Here is a 19,409-nt window from a genome sequence, read left to right as displayed (position 1 = left end):
ACGGCCACCCCTAAAGCTCTGCCCCACAGCTCCCTGCCAAGCTCTGCCCCACGGCCACCCCTAAAGCTGTGCCCCACAGCCACCCACCAAGCTCTGCCCCATGGCCACCTGCCAAGCTCTGCCCCACGGCCACCCACCAAGATCTGCCCCACAGCCACCCACACAGCCCCCACCAAGCTCTGCCCCACAGGCAGCCCCTCCCAGGGTGGGAGCGGGGGATGCAGAGATGGAGCCAAGATGGTCACTGTTTGCCCCTCTGTGCACCTGTGATCTCTGGAGTGAAACCTGCAGCCTCCGGCAGACACAACATCTGCGTCCTGAATCCCCGGGAGAGTTTAGAGAAGCGCACCGGGTGGGATCGGGCCCCTCGTGTCACCCCACTAACCTCCCTGTGAACCCGCTGGCTGGCAGTGACGGGAGCAGGAAGGCTGGAGGCTAGCGAGCACCGGGAAACAGATGTATCACAGCAGAAATGCCCACAACATGTAAAAAAAATACATGCCTCTATCATTATTAAATTATCTGCGCACTGCCCTAATCTCCCAACTAGAGAAGGCAGCGAAAACGATGGCCCTGGGCTCCGTAAACACAGCCCGAGCAGCGAGAACGAGCGCGGGTTGGTTCGGGGCTTTCGGGTTTTCCTTCCGTGAAAACAGCGACAGCCGCTCAGCGAGGAGCCAAACCAGCAGCAAACACAGCGACCCCGCCGCCCGGCCTGGGCTCCCCCTTCCCGCAGCTTTCCTGCGGCTTCTCCTTCAAACCCGGCAGCCCTGGGCACCCCGAGCCAGCGGGCGCTGCGCCCGGCGGGCCCTGCCGCAGGCCGGGAGCCATGGCGCGAGGCCGGGGACCTGCTCTGCCATTTCCTCGTGCTCCCGTGGGGACGGGCAGGGCTGCCCGAGCGCTGAGCCCGGGCGGCAGCAGCTGAGGGCGGCCGGGCTGACAGGCCGGGGGCCGGCAGGGCCCGGGGGGCGGCAGGCACTGCCCCGACACAGCAGCCGGGCCGCTGCCAGCCCCGCGGCTCCCACGCGAGCGGCCGGGGCAGCACCCAGCGGCCGCTCGGGGCCGGGTCGCCCCGCTCGGGCCCGGGGGGTCGCGGCGGGAAGACCCGAAGCAGCTCCAGCCGCTGCGGCGCTGTCGCCGGGTGAAAAACGCCCCCGCGGCCTCTCACTGGCGGCCGGCGTGCGCCAGGTGGATTTTCATTGGCTCGGCCTGGGCCGGCGGGGCCAATCGAAATAAAGCCCTGTTGCCATGAGGACTCGCTGTGGGCTCTCGATGTCTCAGAACCGCGTGGAGAGCGCGGCGGGTCACGCGGTGCGGGGAGGTGCGAGGCAGCTGGGCGGCTCCTCATTGGTCAGGCCCCTCGGAGGCTGGCCAATCGCCTGGAGCGCGCGGGGCGGGGTGGCGGTTGGCCCGGCGCGAAGGTAACGGCCGCCCGTCGCCTCAGGCGGCCCGCCATGGCCGTGCGCGGGAGGGGCGGCCGCGGGCGCCGCCGGTAGCCGCCGCCGCAGCTCCTGTCGCGGCCGCTGTCGCAGGGGTCGCCCATGGAGGTGAGGGACGGGGCCGCGCCGCGGGCTGGGGAGAGGCTGGGCTGTGCGACCCTTCCTGTCAGAAGGCCGGCGGGCGGTTGGAGCCGGCCCGGGGCCCGGGCTCCGCCGGGGCGCTGGTGGCCGAGCGGGGCTGGGGCTTGGCGGGGCTTCGAGCCTTCCCCCCGCTTGTGTCTGCCGCCGCGACCGGGCTTTGCTCGGGGTCACGGCGCCCTCCTGCGAGGGGCCACCCGGCGCCCAGCGCTGTCCAGACCCGGGCCCGAGTGTGGTGACGGGTGCGGTAAAACCGAGCTGGAAAACGTCAGGAAAACGCTTCTCAGTGTTCAGTGTCCTGAAAAATTCCGTCTGCGATAAATGGAGCGTGTGTGGTTCAGCGCGTGTGGGGAGTGTCACAGATGTGCAGCAGCCCCTCGTGCTTACGTGTCTGCTCGTTCTTTGAGATCACCAGTCGTGTAAGGTCTGGGTGTCCTTGCTAAACGGGGAGATAACGAAGGAGAAAATGCGGCATAATTATCAGGTGCGGAGCTGTGCGCCACACTAATTCCAACTTTACACGTTCATGTGTTTGTAAAATGGTCTCAAAAATACCGTGTGTTGATACGTTGGTGTAACTGTGGCGTAAACTAGGAGGAAGATCATGCCATAGACCACATACGTTGGATATAGAGTCCGTTCTCATCCTCAGGTGGCTCTTTTTGGAGTGGAGTGCTTATTCAGGATGCTTCACAATGCTAGCCCTGTGAAACTTGGAACTTTTTCTGGATTTAATAAGTATTTCAAATGAGCTGCTATGGTAATATTTTAAATATTATGCACATAACTTCACTTTGTTTGTGAGCTAAAGGTTTCTTTAGCTAGTCAGTCTTGTTTTAACTTTAATTTTTCCTTGTGTGCCTCACCTTCTGAAAAAGGCAAGGAAAGATGTTTTATTTTCATTCCTTGCTCCCACTGGCCACCTATTTCTGAGCACTTCCAGGCTAATGATGGCGTCAGGGATATTTCTTAGGCGGAACTTGTTTCTCCCACGTTTAAAGAATGGGACAGATTCCCACTGTAGCTCCCAGTGTGTGTATTGCAGCAAAATTCCAGCTCCTGCAATCTGAAAACCCACATGCATGTGTTGATGTAGACAATGTAAAAAGAGCAGTGGTGAAGGGACGAGAGGCGTCGAGCAGCGCGCTGAAGGCTGAGTGACTCCTCTGCTGCTGGTGAAAGGAGTGACAGTTCTTCCACTTTGTCGTTGGTGTCTCTCTGGGGTGGTTCGGGTGTTCAGAAGCTCACCTAGTGATAAGGGAGAGAATGCAGGTTCCCTCTTCATCCCTGCCTCTGCTGTCTCTAAACACCTTGGGAGTTTCTTGTGGTTTGTTGGGTTAAGCTTTTCTCTAAAGGTAAGTATGAAAAGTGTTCTAATGTCAACATGTAAAACTAATTCCTTGAAAACTCAGATGGAGCACAATTCCCAGGTAAATTAAAGCTTTAAAGAAGTTAGTGTTGGTATAAAATCTCCAGCTCTCAGCTCTATGTATAATTATGGCCTTCTCCCACTTGTTTTCCCCTTTGTGTAGCCTAAAGTCGCGTTCAGAGGGGGCAGTCGCAGCTGGAGCGGCACGGAAGCTGGCGGGAGGCTGACCGATGCGTTCAGTAGCATAATGACAGGCTCTGGCTCGCTGTATGGCTGCTACAAATCACAGGTGCAGTTGATCATGAACGATTTTTTTGTATCTGTGTAAGAGTTTAGGTTGCTTATAAACAAAATGGTCAAAAAATATTCCTAATACAGATGAACGTGAATCACCGTGTTTGATTTATTCACAATAAATCTCCATCGTCATAATGTTCATCAGAAAGGGCAGTGAGTTTTTTAATACAGTCACGGAGGAAGGAATATGTGGTGTTGAGTGAAATAGTGTTTCACTGTGTTCTTTGTTCTAGCATAAACAATTGTGAGAAGCAAATTACTGTTTTTAGGAAAACAGAAGTCAGTGAGGAGGAGAAGCTTAGTTATTGGAACAGCTATTTCTGTGGCACACCACAGCTGTAAAGTCCAAACGCCCGTGTAAACCAGCCTGTTGAGCAGGGGGTTCTCAATCCGACCAGCAGGAAATGCCAGGGCAGTTGAGTTCATCAGCCCTCTCTTTTTCTCTTTTTGCCTTTCGTAGCCATAAACTTTCACCGAGGTAAAAGACAAATAAATGAAAGAAAACTCGTTCCCAGTAGCTTCAACAGCAGACCTGTTACTTATTCTGTCTGAGACCAGTCTGGCTTTGTGTGTCCGTGTCCTTCAGTCCAGCAGCTGGGCATCTTTTTTGCTTCCAGGAGAATTTTATGTGGGGAACAGAGATGTGAAGGCAGAAAGTCTTACAGGGAGTAAAACCTGTGTATGTGTGTCCTGTTCTGTAGCTGCTAGACTGCTTTGCTCCATAAGGGAATTTAACCCTGTGCAAACCCTGTTCATTCTGTCAGTTAGCAAGCGCTGAGAAAGCATGTCGTGCTTGAGCCAAACAAGCAAACGTTCCTTTTCACTTACGCTGGGTAGAAGGCCTTTCCTCTGGAAAAGAATTGGCTGGAAATCTGCTGCAGTAGCTTAAAGAGCCTGTCATGATGGGGAGGGAGGGGATGTCTCCCGACTCCTGGCAGTGATCATCTGTTAGAAACTGGTGCAGACGTTTTGGGCTGCTGTGGCCCCAAATTTTACTGGGCAGCATCAGCAGCGCCTACCTGTAGCATTGCGTCAGAAGAATGTGGCTTGCTGGCTTCTCGTGCTCTGGGTGCTCTGAGAGTGAACTCCGTTACAACCACAGAGTGAGGAATGTCAATTTGATGTGTTTAATGTTGTTTTTACAATAATGCTTTTATTGTACATCACATGCAGAACGAAGAAAACGTACAGCTACCTCAGAGCTACAGTTCTTCCCTTTCAACATCAGAGTACGCGGCGCCCGTGGACTCCTCCCTCCTGTACGCGCCGTGGTCGGCGTACGGAGATGACACTAAGCAGCCTGCGGCTCCGCAGATCGGCGTGAAGTCCAGGTACTCGTCTGTGACAGAGAGAGAACCTGTGTGTTGATGGAGCAGATGGATTATGTTTCTTTTGGTTTAATTTAACTTAGGAAATATTTTGAACGAAGTAATTGTTTTCATTAATATGCAATTCGTTCTCAGGATTCAGCCTGAAAGGAACGATTATGGCAGTGAGACAGATTTATATGGACTTGTGTCTAACATCTTGGAAGAGCAAGATAAATCGCAGCCGTATTGTGCTGAGGGGTGAGTGCGTTGCTGGCGTTCCCTTCCTCAGACAAAAACTGCCCTCGCTGCTGTCTGTGTCCCTGCTCTGTAGTCATCTTTGCATCTGCTGCTGGCGAGTCCTCGTGCTCTTTGGTTTCCCCTCCTTCCCCCTAATCTTCTAACATGTCACTTGTGAGCCCTGAAAGCTTCTCTCGAGGTACCCAAGTTATGGGGTAGCTTCTGGCTTCCTGATATTTACAAAACTTTGGCATTTTTTAAATAAGTTTTTAACAAGCATTGGGGAAATGCTGTATTTGAATAAATCTCCTTGAATTTATGCCTTGGCCTATATTTTATTTTATTTTTTAGACCAAGATCGAATTCAGATTTTAGGTTTCTGTCTTAATTTCAGTTCATGGAAATAATACACAAAACACGAAATTACGCTCTTTCACACTCTCCTGAACTGGCAGGAGGGCAGAATTCTATGCAAAATGGATGTTCCTAAGCAATATTTGCATATCTAAATGTCAGATTTTTATACCTGTATTCTAGCACCAGAAGATACTATTAGATAGTCGTAACAACTTGACACAGAGGATTCGGATCCAGCATCCCCGAGATACTCAGAGAGCTGACGGTCTTTTGCTTGAACCTGAGTACCTCAGGTCTAAGGGATAAGAAAGGGAACCCGTTTCCCAAGCCAGGCACCCTCTTCCTTTCTGTCTTCCCAAGCAATTCCAATGATTCCTGTATGTGTGCTCAGTTAAGTGGCTGAAGCAAAGGAAAACTTTAGAGAGTCAGTCTTGATCAAAAGCTAACTTACTAATTCCTTCGCTTCCCACAATTAAGGTTGGATTTCTGTCTTCAGCACTGCCAAATTTGGCAGTAACTGTACTGACTTCCCGGCACAATTCCATTTTTTACCTTGTCTGTTTTCAGCTTTTCTTCATGGCCAGTGATTGTCTTGTGCTAATTCATGGTAATTAGTGGAAGGAAATGTGCTGAGATGCTTGTTCTGGATTTACCAGCAGGAAGCAGTGTAAGCCAGTGTAAAACACAGGTGATTCTGAAGCAGGAAGCAAGATGACAGGGAGAAGAGTTTTGTCTGGAGTGCTGGGACATGGCTTTGAAAGGTCGTGGCAGTTTGGGAATCAGACAAGATAGGATCAGTTTTCTCACCTAGTTAAGGGAAGCTGCAGTGGTGACAGTAGTAGGTAGAATTTGGAGTAAGACTTCTTTGAATCACTTGAGAGAAATGTTTTGGGAAGAATTGGGTTCTCAAACCTTTTTCTGCATTCGGGTATGGAAGAGGAGCACCACAGATGAGAATCTAACCATGTATCTCTTGTTTTTCAAGGAGTTGCCCTTCCAACCCGAAGTCAGTGTGGCCTCTGAATGCAACTAGAGTCACAGACCACCACGACCTGTTGCCAGAAACTAAAAGACCAGTTGTTGGAGCTGTCTCACCACAGGGTTTTTATGGTGGCGAATCTGTTTCTGCTGCTGAAAAGCAGTACTTGCAAAGTGGTGATCTTGCATCCCAGCATACAGCAGACGAATGCTATCGTGGGTTTCCTGGCATAGACCTTGAAGAGCCATGTGTGTACCCTTCTCAGAGTGATCATGCCACCTGTTACAACATCCAGGCTCATGAGAATGTGAAGGCACCACCCGTATATCCGAACTATCCGTACATAAAAACTACCTTCACGCCCCAACTTGCGCATTCAGAATTAATCAAAGACTTGGGAGCTGATGCCTATTCCTACGGAAGGGAGAAGGTGTGTCCCAAGGGAGCAGATGCTAAGTTGCACCAAAAGTGGGCAGAAACGTTTCTTCCCCAGTTTCAAAGATACAATGAAAATGCAGATTATGGTAGATACATCGAATATTCTCATGCTAGTAAAGCAAAGCCCAACAAGAGCATCAATTGTAGCCTCCAAGATAACAAAAAGTTAGTAAATGGAACCATTGAGGCACCATCTCTGGACGTGGAGCCCCACGCTAAATTATTTCAAGTTAAATCAGGAACTCAGAAAAAAATAGAAGATACAATTTCAGATCAGCAAAACTTTACATTTCCCAAGGCTGTAGGACTTCTGTCAGAAAAACAATTTGCAAATGAAGCTGCATTCTGTGCTGATTCGGGGCAAAAGTTTGAATATGGAATCAAACCTTTTGCAGCTTGTCCAGCGAATAGTGACTGTGTGAACGGTGTAGAACAGCAGCAGTTTTCCAAGCCCGATCTTCAGAATTCAGAATACTGTAAGTCCCTTCCATTGTTGGCAAACTCGGCAAACCCTTCAGCGGGCACTAACGTCAGGCCAACTTGGATGAATTTTCCAACTAAAGCTGCCGCTGCTGCTGTCCCGCTTCAGAATCCGAGTCCTTTGTTGAAACTGAGTAATCATTTACCTGCTTTTCCAAAAAGCTCCGGTCGTTCTAATGATTTTTTTCAGTTACCATCTTCGAACTTCCCTTTGAATAGTCATTTATTTCACAAGTACTGTCAAGATCACCCTTCATTTTTTTCAAGCCTCGATTTTGGTTGTAACACTGCAGAACGAGCTCGGTCTGCTGCTTGCATGGAAGCACTGGTTAGGAACGGAGAAGAGAATCTCGTCGAATATTTAAGTGAAAAGAAATTAAAGCAGCCAAATGGGTTCTGTGACAGTTACTCAGCGCAGCAGTTCGGGGCCCTCGACAGCAGGAGCAAGCAGCGCTGCCAGCTGAAGGCGCAGTGCGAGCGCTGTGACCCGGGAGGGCAGAAACACGCGGACGGGCTGGTGCAGAACGTGTACCAGGATGCCCTGGGCTCTCCGTTGAAGCACAGGCAGGGAAGCGCAGACAGTAACGCCATCACTCCTGTGGCTCGCCTGCAGGCTCCAGGCTTCTCCAGCAGCTGCGCGATGGGGGACTTCGGACGGAATCCGCCGCTCGGCTCGAGCGCAGTCCCCTTGAGACCCGCGCCCCTCTTCGGCCACTCCATCGTCCCGCTGATGGAGTCTCACGGCTTGCTCTCCCGCAACGATCTCAAAGGCTTCTACCCTTATTTTAATGATAAGGTGTATGCTGACAGTTCTCTTGCTGGTTTTGTGCCAGCATTTGGATTTCAAAGGCAAGTTAAGACCCGTACTGGGGCTGCCAGCGAACTTCATGTTAGACTAGAAGAGTGTTATGAACAGTGGAGAGCTTTGGAGAAAGAAAGAAAGAAGGTAAAAAAAAAAAAAGAATTAATATGCTGTATCACAGATGTGGTCTAGATCTCCTCCTGCTCAGACCAGTTAGAGAACACGGGTAATTCTCACTGCTGCGAAACGCTTAACGGCACTTCAGAGCTACAAGAGTTTGCTTCCCGTGTGTTCGGGACCGGGAACAGAGGTTTTGAAGGTTTTTAGCCTGGTGTGTCGTATGGTGCACTCGGAGCAGGAATTCAGTGACTTTTTCAGCCTCTGTGTTGGGTTTGGGGAAGGTGTGTTGTGTGACCAGCAAAGCCATGTTACTCTTATTGTATTGGAAAAAAAAACCCACAGTGCCTCTGGAAACTTTGAAAGCAAATCCAGTAAATATGTTTTGAATTGGGACTAAGCTTAAATCCTTTTGAGAATTAATTACATTTCTTGGACTCTACACTTTTAGTTCTTTCAGTGAGTTCTCACCTCCTGTTTCCCCTCAAGTTTTAAACCTAAGGTGTGTTTGAAGAGGCTTTTTTTACCCTCAGAAACAGAAGCTGAAGAAAGGGTCATACTGAAATACTTGACTGAAGAGATTCAGGTAGCTCTGTGTGAAGCCCTACTTCAAGTTTGAGCCACCAGCAGACCATCTAAGGACTGGAATTTTCAAACAGCTTTAGCTTGCTGTGCACTGTCGTAGGTGTTCAGAGTGACAGAACAACGGGGTGAGAGAGACCGAAATCCTGCAGTCAGGTTTTAAAGTCATTTTCTCCTGGCTAAATAAAATATGATTTTATTTTAACAAAAAAAAAAAGCTTTCTGTAGTTTGATTAATCTATACAAAATTCAAGTTGATTGCTGACTTAATTTTATTTTAATTTTGTGGATGAGGTCTGCACCTGTGCTCCACCTGTTTTGCCTCATAATTCTAACCTGCCTCCATTTTATTTGCAGGCAAAATTGGTACGGGCTGTATTCAGAGTGTGAGAAGACGTAGCACTTCTGAAAGGTGTTATGGTGGCGTAATCCCTTTAGTTGAACTGCTTTGAGTAAAGTGGTTGTCCACTTAAAACAGGTGGTTAAATCCCAAACACCTGAATTGGGATTTAATAATCACAATCCTCATAGTCTGCTTTAAAAAAAATCCAAAACTCTAAGGGAAAAAAAATTGTTTATCTGATATTTCTTCTTGTTTCTATAATAAAGCACACTGCGCAGCTTACATTCTTTTGTTTTCCTTCAGACTGAATCAGCTCTTGCTAAGAATTTCCAAGGGAAGAAGGTTTCCAGTGCTAACAACACTCCAATCCCAAGGCTGACATCAAACCCATCAAGAGTTGATCGCTTGATTGTGGACCAGCTGCGTGAACGAGCCAGAGTGAGTTGTAGGACACCAAAAAAAAAAAAATCTATTGAAGGTATCACACAGAACTTAGAGTTCAGTGTAAGACACGTAAGATGATCAGAGCAGCTTTTCCCAAAATAGCTTTGTTCTTCAGTGCTGTGCAGGGAATAATATTTCAGCAGTCCCTGCTGGAATTTGCGCAGCTCCAGGCTGACTGCTGCTGTTACCAGGGAACGCTCTGGGTAGCTGAGGCCCACGTTTGCGTGCAGGCGTGCCAGGAGGATGGGTTTTCTGGTACAAGGGCGTGCATGAGACGCCAGAATCCAGTCGTCCAAGATGTGCCTGACTTTTAAGCTCTTCTGTTTCAAGCCATTCCGCAGAGAAACATTCACTAGAGATTTGTACACAACGTATTAGAGGAAGTATTTGTGGGGGGAAAAAAAAAGTTTAATTAATGTTTGTAAGACATTGATACGTATTTGCTTGAGACACTTGTATATTTTTAATGCAGCATGGTTATTTGATGGAAATAGCCCAAACTGCTACATTACCAGTTTGCTTCAAACGGCCACAACCAGTAGGGCAAGTGTGACTGGAGCCCTTTGAGCTGCCAGTGGCTCTGTGACCAAACGATGGTGCCAGCGTGCAGCATCGCGCTGCTTTGCGCGGCAGCAGCCTGCGCAGGAAGGGAGGCGAGGAGGAGGAGGAGGCAAGCACGAGCCGGTCTGATCCGAGCTGCTGGCGGCACAGCAAGGGACTGATGTGGGCCCTGCTGGGGCTGAGAGGCCGGAGCCAGGATGCTCGTGCTGCAGGAGGAGGAGGAACGTGGGCTGAGAGCACAGATGGCAGAACCTGGGCGCTGCGAGGGGATGTGGGACGAAAGGCAGCAGCTGTTCCGTGGAACGGTGGCTCTGGGAGGAACCGTGCTGCGGAGCTCAGCTGCTCCCAGGGCAGCGGTGGTAACAGGGGACCTGTCCTGCCGGGCTGGCACGGGTGAAACAAGCCATGGAGCCACGTCTGCTGCCTGCCTCGTGAAATCCGTCTGGTGCGACTGCCTGGTTTTGTTCCGACAGCTGGGTGGAGTGAAGGAGTGTCGATAAGCTTAGTGCGTGTTTTTTAAACTGCTGGTTTGTGAAAAGAACAGCATTAGGAAGCTTCCACTGTGAGACAGCTCGCCTGTCCTTGTCCCAGTACTTCAAACTGCAGCTAAAAAAGGACTTAATGTTCTCTACCCATGTGAGGAGCCAAACTTCAGGGCACAGAACCTCGAACACTTGTTACGCAGCAACTGGGAAGTAGTTCCAAGGATGCTCAAAAGCACAGCAGGGCCCTCGAACCTGGATTCTAACATCAGAAAGCGTAGTGATGGCCAAAGGGAAACACTGGGACAAAGGTTGAAGTGGAAGATGAGCTGGCAAAACTGGGATTAACTCTTCGCAGTGTGGAGCATCTAGTTCAGTCCTCTTGGTGGTCACATACTTCACTTTGGTTTTCTCATTTGAGACTTCCACTTGTGGTTGCCTTCAGTTCTAGAGCAAAGCACAGCTGGTGGAGAGGTGGCAGTAGCTTCCTTCACTATGCCATCAGTAGCTATTAAACCCACTTAATAGTCAGAGAACAAACTTTAAACCAGGATCTCATCTCTACAGCCTGTATCTCATCTCCCTTGTGTCTGGGGAGAAGTAAATCCACAGCTCCGTTGGAACTGGAGAACACCATAATCGCCTCACTGGGGGGCACTCTGAGGCCGGACATTCAGCTGGTCCTGGTGAAGCTCTTCTATTCTGGACTGGTAACCATTTTTGCCAGAGAGAGGAAATAGGAGTTTTTTCCTAGTTGTGAGGGTATCTGTATGGGCTGGGGAAAGTTCCTGCTCCAAATACATTGTTTTGTGAAGAACAGCCATCAAAGGTGAGCCTGAAACATCAGTCCTCATCCCATGGTGTATGCCCACCTCTAGACTGCAGGGCCCAGGGCTCTGCTGGCTGTTCCACTGGGACCTGCCCCGCAGCAGGCAGCCTCAGTGCCACTGGTGGCTTGCTGCTTTTCCCAGTGAAGGATCTGGATTGCTTGGCAAGCCTCGTGGCAGTCCGAAGGGATAAGCTGTGCTTTGCAAGAGAAGGGCAGGCGTAGCTAACGTCTGAGTCGGGAGGGGAAGGAAGCAGAGGGAACTTCTGAAGAAGCTGAGGGGGTGGTGAAGCAAGCGTGTGAGCCGTGGGTCGCTGGGGCCACCCAGCTTTGCTGGCTTTTGTGGAGTTTGCTTTTAGACCCCTGGCACTTCTGCCAGGCATAGTATAAAGAACGTAGGCATTTAACTGTCAGCTGTGGACTCCACTGGATGAGGTGGTGGTACCTGAAAAGCAGGTCCTCAGAACGTAAGTCCTTCTGTGGATGTACCGTTGTGTAAGACTGGGAAACGTCTGTCAGGTTCATCTTGCTTCGTTTCACTTGCTAGTGTAATACTTCTGTGCCACTCCTTAAAATTGGGCTTTTACTTCAGAACCAAATCCAGTGATTTTCAAGTCACCTACTTGAGTTTCCGATCCTAGTGACTGATTCCTCAGTTGCTCATGTGAAATTCTCCTTTCATTTTTAGGAAAACTCTTTGCTTCCTCACAAACATGAAATGTCACTTTGTGAGTTCATTGGTTGTCGTGCAATAACTTGCTCGGTTTATTCCCACTTACATTTTTTCTTTGACCCCTCAGGCTCTTGCCAGCTCTAAGGGAGCACGGGAGAGCCTGGCAGCGGGAGCTTGCTCCTTCCTGAATGCTCTCTCCTGAGCCCTCGGCGAGGAGTTGGGGCAGACTGGGTGAATTGTCCTGGTTCCAATGCCTGTGTTAGCCACCCTTTCTTACATTTTAAACAAAACTCCATGCCAGTCCTTTTCCTAGGGAAGCCTACAGTCGTTCTGTTGCAAGGAAATACCGAGAACTTCTCTTTGCACTGTGCTCCCAGACCCTCTGTTTGTTATTTCCAACCTGTGGGTGACCATTAATCATCAGGCTTCTCTGTAGCCATCAAGTGTAGCCACTGCCCAGTGAATGTTGCAATTTTGGAATTTTTAGTTTTACCTCTTTCTGCAGACCAGTATCCAGGTTCTTCAGTGGTCTGTGAACCATGGCTGGAATCATTCACGGAGGGGAAATTCATAGTAATGTGACTGTTGTAAGATAAACAAGACAACAAAGACTCAGATTTTCAATGAACTAATCAAAACTGAATGATTTTGAGTGGTCGTGCTCGATGTTCTCTGAAAGAGCTCCTCCAGTCTGGAATATCCATCCTGAAAGTCAGCCTACGCGTGGTTCTGACGCAGCTTCAGCCAGTCCAGACTGCGACTGCCCCTCTCCTGCGGTGCCCCTTGCTTTGTGCTGGCATCTGGGTGAGAACTGGCCTGTCGTTGTGGGTCTGGTTTTCACCCCAGTCATTGCAGCAGTGCTGGCAAAAGGGAGGACCACGGTGGTGGTGATTCAGAGGAATGCACGTTGTCATGGAGCCACCTCCTGTTACATGGTGGTCTCAAAGTTCTATACATCTGTTATTAATTAATAAGTAAGTGTCCTAATATCTGAGTATTTGAGCTTTGCTGTTGTGCACGTGTCCTACAGCTTCGGGTTTGGAGAAGCAGAAATCCTAGGTAAGAAGTTAAAACTACTTGAACTATAACTTTGTGAACTGTTCTCAAAAGAAAGTAATGGTTATGGTTAGTCCGTTCTTCCTGATAGAGTTAATTTTCTTGTAAGTCGAGATGAGTATAGTTTGAACTCCTGTAACACGTACCACGTTCCTTAGGTTGTGACTTTACTGGGAAAAATGGAGCGCCTCCGCAGCTCTCCCCTCCACGCCAACATTTCTACTGCTCTCGATGAGCACCTGGAGGTGATCCACGTCGTGCAGTCCCGGAGAAAGGATGAAATTGTCAACGCTTCGAATCGGCAGCGGCACGGAGCTCCCCGGTGCCAGGCTGACAGAGGTAGGACTGTGCTCGCGTACTGCCACAAGGTAGCTGAAAAATTCTGCACACATTGCAACTCTATTGGAAAAAAAAGCGTGAGGGGCTTTTATTAAAGTTTCCTTTTGTTTGTCAGTGCCTGGAGCTTTGAGAAGGGCAGGCCGTGTGGGTTTAGCAGAGGTTTTGGGTGACACTAAAACTGGGTTTCAGAGACAAATAGGTTAAATCCATTTGCAGTGCATTTGTTAAAGGAATAAACTGGCAGGTAACAAAAAGGTGGCAGGGTTTATTTGCAGTGCAGTTTGGGATTGGACATGATACTAAGCTGTTGCCTTTTTCTTCTCCCTGTCCCTCATATTCCTGCTCCCATCAGCCCTCTAGCCCTGTCTGTATTTCCACATCGAACTTCCTCGGTATCTCCGTGCTGAATCCATGCAGACACACCAGGATGCCCTGGCATTATGAATGGATTTCCTTTTCAAGCATGTTCTGGCACAGGCTGACATAAAACACAAATCATATTTGGGATGGATACCCAAAAATAGATTGGTCAGAATGGTTTTATGTAACGGTATCCAAAATGTGCAGAATATTCAGCTTAATCTTTCACTGCTGGCAGATTCCTTTCTCTCCTAGACGTGAGGCAGAATAAATTCCTGCTACCTGTGATGCTCTGACTGTTGGAAGCTTTCTTACATTTCCGAGTCCTCTGCTGGCTTCCTGCCTCTCTTTCCACAACAGAAGTCGATTATTTTACTTCTTTAGGGTGTCCCATCATGCAGCAATGTAATTCCCAAGTTTACTTCAAAAGATACATTATAGCAATGTTTTATTTTCACCTGTTCACCCTCATTCTTGTTTCTCTTTACCTTGTTTGAAGGTTATGTGACTTGTTAAGATGAAGGGGAGTTTTTGGGTGTTCAAGCCCCTGAAAATAATTGGTGCTGGCTTTATTTGGCATCACTTCATAACCAGTCAGTGAGCTCTTTAGAACCAAGTAGTCTGGAAAAGAGTACTGTCAGACCTTGGGATTGCTCCCTGGTCCAGCTGCTTTGAGAAGACAAGAGGCAGAAGTGGCCTTCGCACCCTGGGGTCTGATGACTTCACTAGAAGGACTGCGCTTTCCTTTCTTCTTCTCTTTCTCCTCTTGGTCTGCCTCCTGCCCTCCGTGCTGGCTGTCTCCGAGATTCGCCAGCCTGTTGTGGCAGCTGGGGAGGATCTGTCTCACGGCAGTTTATTGAACGTAGTAACTACGTTTGCTGCATGTCTGGGAAAGCCTTGAGGAAAATGCCTGAAGCTTTTCATCTCTCCTCTTTGGCAGAGCTTTCTTCTTGTTAACTGTTTTGTTTTGTTTGACAAGAGGTCTTCCCTGGCCCAGCCCTGCTTCCACAGCACCTTTCTGTTCCGTCTGATCCGATACTAAGAATCTGTCTTATCAGGCAGGACCTGTCTGTTGTGTCCCCCATTCCAGGAATTTTGATTTAAACAAAATTCACACATGACCCATGGTCTCGTCTTCTCCCAGCTCCCCTGCTTTAGTTGCAACACAGACTCACTTCAGTGGGAAGCAAATGGATCTGAGCTGCCTCACGCCGGTTGTATTCATGCACAACGTGGGTCTGAAAAGTTCTGCTGTTAAACTCTGAAGTTGTGGAATGGTACGAGGTGTCCAGCAGTTGTTTGTAAATGTCTGTGGCTGCTTAACAAAGTTCTGGAAGAAATCCCAATGATGAGAAAAGAAGGGCATTGCAGAGTGCCACCTGTCACCCAGAACAACCATCAAGCCTTTCAGAGCTGCCTGAGCATCCCTCTGCTGTGAGATTGCCCTGGATTCAGTTCTCAAGGTCTTTCAGAAAGATACAGATGTTACAGATCATCTTCTGAGGGGAGAAAAGACCTTTTTAGTGTCTGCAACTCTCAGGCACGGCATTCAGCCAAAGACTTCAGAGCAATTCTTCCTTACTCCTGTGGGATTTTCCCTTCTTCTCTGGTAACGACCCAAATGCCAACTGTGTCTTACAGCTCTGCCATACACATTTGTGTGAGTGTCACCTGTTTCTTAGCTTCTTCTAGGCAGTCCAGGTGACGCCATTCCTTGGTCTCTTCTTGATTCCACAAAGCTCAGTGTGGAAATTGGAATTTTGAAAATACAAGACCTGATAATCACGTCCTCCCACTCTGTATTCCGTCCTTTATTTCTCTGGAGTTACCCTTCCAAATTCTGCTTACTAAAAATTCTTTGGATGGCTGGCACTTGTGTTGGACAACTGGATTTTCATGGTGACTCTTCACAGTTACCTCCGTCACTGTACCAGTCCTCCCAGCTGCTTCAGGGAATCAGTGGTCGCTCTGTGCAGGAGGAAGGAGAAGCCAGCCTGGGAGTGAGAGCCAGACAAGCTGTGAGGAAGGGGTGGTGAGGGGGTGAGGCTAGGCCTTGAAATTCTGCCCTTTTCCGAGGCACCCCCAGTACCTCCCAGAGGGGCACGCATTCCCCTGGAACAGGGAATCTGGGAATGCTGGTTGAAGGCAGGTGCCAGGTGGTAGCAATGAAATGCAACTGCAGTGGTGCTTACTGAGCGTGGGCACTTGGAAGAGCCTTAAAGAGACTTAAAGTCTCCCCTGCTTCCCGTCCCCGTGCCAGGGTGTGACCAGGGAGGCAGGTGCAGCCCTGTGCGCAGCGTGGTGTGAACCCAGCTCCACGAGGAGGGAGTGAGCCCCTGCCCCAAAATAACAGCAAGTTCTGGCTGAAAACTCCAGGGCTTAGAGGGTATTTGTTTCGGCACACACTGGCTGGAAATAAAATCACAGAACCATGGAATGGTTTGGGTTGGAAGGGACCTCAAACACCATCCAGTTCCAACCCCCCTGCCATGGGCAGGGACACCCTCCACTACACCAGGTTGCCCAAAGCCTCATCCAACCTGGCCTGGAACACTGCCAGGGATGGGGCAAAGTGTTCTCTGTGCATCCAAGTATTCTCTGTGCGTTAAGGCATTGCTGTGGAATAAATGGAGCACCGCAGCACCTGCCCTTGGATTGGAAAGCAGGGGGGTTGATACATTTGCAGAACATGATCTATGTGCTCTAATGAAGCGCCATAAACGAGCTATTCCTTCGCCCGCCTCAATGATTTCGTGGGCCGGATGGGCACAGGCTCCGCGCTGCGGGTGAACACTCGGCAGTGGGCTCGCACAGGGAGGGCGGGATGCCCTGTGTGTGCACACGGAGTGCTTCCAAGCCAGAGATGAGCTCGAGGTGCTGCGGATACCAGGTGACAGCTGAGTAGGAGTTTAACACGGTATCTTCCTAAATTCCATACCCCGAGGGGCTAAAAATCACTGCTTGCTCAGGTCGAACTGGTACAGCCTTGTTGAGAGCCAGACACACAATCAGACACTAAAAAGGGCCTAAAAAGCATTGCCAGGGTGAACTGGTCCCCAGCAGTGCTTGCTGATGAACCGTGCGACAGATTAAGGGCAGATTTCCATGGGATCTAAGGAAGAAATCCTTCCCTCTGAGGGTGCTGAGGCACTGGACAGGTTGCCCAGAGAAGCTGTGGCTGCCCCATCCCTGGCAGTGTTCAAGGCCAGGTTGGATGAGGCTTTGAGCAACCTGGTGTAGTGGAAGGTGTCCCTGCCCATGGCAGGGGGGTTGGAACTGGATGATCTCAGAGGTCCCTTCCAGCCCAAACCATTCCATGATTCCATGGCTAAACTGCCATTTCCTCCCTGCAGATGTGTTCGCTCTCGCCGTGGCCATTAGAGAGATGAGCGTAGCCACACGCAAAGTACGCACCGTGCTCTGGTGCGCGCTCCAGATGACCCTACCGAAATCTGCAGCCAGAAAACCAGACGGAGAGAAAGTTCCTCGGGAGACGGCGCAACCTGAGGAGAAAGCAAGTGCCACCAAAGCGCGGAAACACGAACAGCTGCGGCACCCGCAGCCCGAGGGCTGACGGGAGCAGGCCCTCACGGAATGCCCGCTGCGTGCGAAAATGCCCTGCAGTCTGTACGTAGGAAAGGTGAAACGCTAATTCTTTTTAATTATTTGTAAGGTTTGACCCACTAATATTCATATTTAAAGCTGTACCTTGATGAGAAGTTGAGTTTGCTTGACGGGTTCTACTTAAACCGTTAACACGACAGGCAGCGTCAGCATGTTGTAACGCAGAACTGGTGAATGTTAACTTAAAGATAATCAGACTAATTAATTAACTAACAGCCAAGATATTATTTAACTTCTGCAGGTGAGCCCTGGTGTACAACTCTTCCGACAGCTCCTTTTAGTTTTGCTTTAGGAAGCAGGTTTTAAAATAATAATGTAGTCTAACGGGGTGTCCGGTCAGCGTCAGGTAAGATTGTGAAGTAAGAATAGTTTCCTTATCAAACTAATACCTGGAAACAGGAGGGAAAAAAATGCTAAGAATACCCAATATTCATGTAAAATTAAATATTTAAACTATAAATATTTATGAATTTGAGATTTTAGAATCTAAGTTAGTGAAAGGAGATGCACCGGGTTCTGCTAAATTACTGGTATGACCAAATTGCTGTTGTGAAACCATGTAATTTAGTCAATGTGTTCTCATGGGGAAAACAGAACCTCTCTTTTAAAGTATTTAAACATAATCAGAACACGCCACGCACGCAGGATTATCCGTTCAAAGTGTGCAGCAGCTGGACAATGAGGACTGGTTTTTAATATCTTCACTTTGAGATTGGAAGAGGTATCGCAAAGTTCTGACATTTGGGTTTTCTTAAAGTTACTCTTTCACTAGTTTGGTTTTAAATTTAGTTGTATTTTAGACTTCTTGGTTTGCCTCTGCGTTTTGGACAGCTCTTAACACTTGGTGTCTCTCTGCACCTCTTAGTCTGTGCAGAACAGCAGTAACTTACAGACTGACACGAGCTGTGGGTATTATGTGACTGGGAGAAGTGGGGTTTTAGCACTGGTAGCACTGGTAGCACCGTGTCTATAATGTGTGGAGTAAATTGCTTCAGCGGTCCTAACCTGGACACCTGGTGTTTTAAATGTCTCTGTTCTCCCTACTTCGGGGAATCCTGGGATGCGGAAGGTGCGATTGCACCACGTAAATTGTCATTGGATGATGTGAGAGAGAAAGTGAGCGGGAATGCGGCAAAAAGCGGAGTGGCCGTGGGATCACCGAGATGGCCAGCAGCACTGCCATGTGCACGGGGGCAGAACAACGCCCAGCTTCGTGCCACAAGTCGCTGCTTTGGGATTCGTTGCGTTGAGGAGAGGTTGATGTTGCCAGCAATGCTGTATGACTTTAGTCTGTCTGCTAAGAAATAAATGAGCTTTTGTTGAAGAGCCCTTGTTCTGCCGGTGTCTTCATGGCCTCAGCGCCTGCGGCCGGGGCGGTCAATGGGGCTGGTAATTTTCAGTTATTCAAGCATGTTCAGGCACAAAGAAGTATAAAGCAGTGGTGATACTGAAATTCCTGTCTTGCAGACAGAAATCATGGAATCACAGAACGGTTTGTGTGGGAAGGGACCTCACAGACCATCCAGTGCCAACCCCCCTGCCATGGGCAGGGACACCTTCCACTACACCAGGTTGCCCAAAGCCTCATCCAACCTGGCCTGGAACACTGCCAGGGATGGGGCAGCCACAGCTTCTCTGGGCAACCTGCTCCAGTGCCTCAGCACCCTCAGAGGGAAGAATTTCTTCCTTTTAGATCCCATTGAAATCTGCCCTCTGTCAGTTCAAAGCCATTGCCCCATGTCCTGTCACTCCACACCAGTGTCCAAAGCCCCGCTCCAACTTTCCTGTAGCCCCTTTAGGCACTGGAAGGTCTCCCTGGAGCCTTCTCTTCTCCAGGCTGAACAGCCCCAACTCTCTCAGCCTGGCTCCAGAGCAGAGGTGCTCCAGCCCTTGGAGCATCCCTGTGGCCTCCTCTGGACCTGCTCCAGCAGCTCCATGTCCTTCTTGTGCTGGAGGCCCCAGTAATGACTGAACATTAGTTAAACCACGGGAAAATTGTATCAGTGCAGTAAAGTGAAAATGCTGGATTTTTTTTCCCCCCTCCACGTACCTCGTTAGTTACAAGCGCTGTGCTGCCAGAGAGAGCCTGTGCAATAATTTCCATACGAGTCTGTCTGGAGTTTCCTGCTCCATAGATTTGTTGCTGGTGATGCCAG

At 49.3% G+C, this 19,409-nt stretch overlaps 1 protein-coding gene across 1 annotated transcript; it reads left to right on the top strand.

The window, feature by feature from the left end:
• The first annotated feature begins 1,541 nt into the window (after nt 1-1,541).
• Nucleotides 1,542-17,203, top strand: MEIOC (meiosis specific with coiled-coil domain). Its single transcript, XM_086626339.1, has 8 exons — nt 1,542-1,547; nt 3,110-3,235; nt 4,417-4,574; nt 4,707-4,811; nt 6,133-7,990; nt 9,192-9,326; nt 13,089-13,269; nt 16,983-17,203. The coding sequence occupies exons 1-8, from the start codon at nt 1,542-1,544 to the stop codon at nt 17,201-17,203; spliced, it is 2,790 nt and encodes a 929-aa protein (XP_086482465.1).
• Nucleotides 17,204-19,409: the final 2,206 nt, after the last annotated feature.

Source organism: Tauraco erythrolophus, chromosome 25, assembly GCF_009769465.1.
Source record: "Tauraco erythrolophus isolate bTauEry1 chromosome 25, bTauEry1.pri, whole genome shotgun sequence".
Lineage (NCBI taxonomy): Eukaryota > Metazoa > Chordata > Aves > Musophagiformes > Musophagidae > Tauraco > Tauraco erythrolophus.
This window is presented reverse-complemented; position numbering and strand designations above follow the sequence as displayed.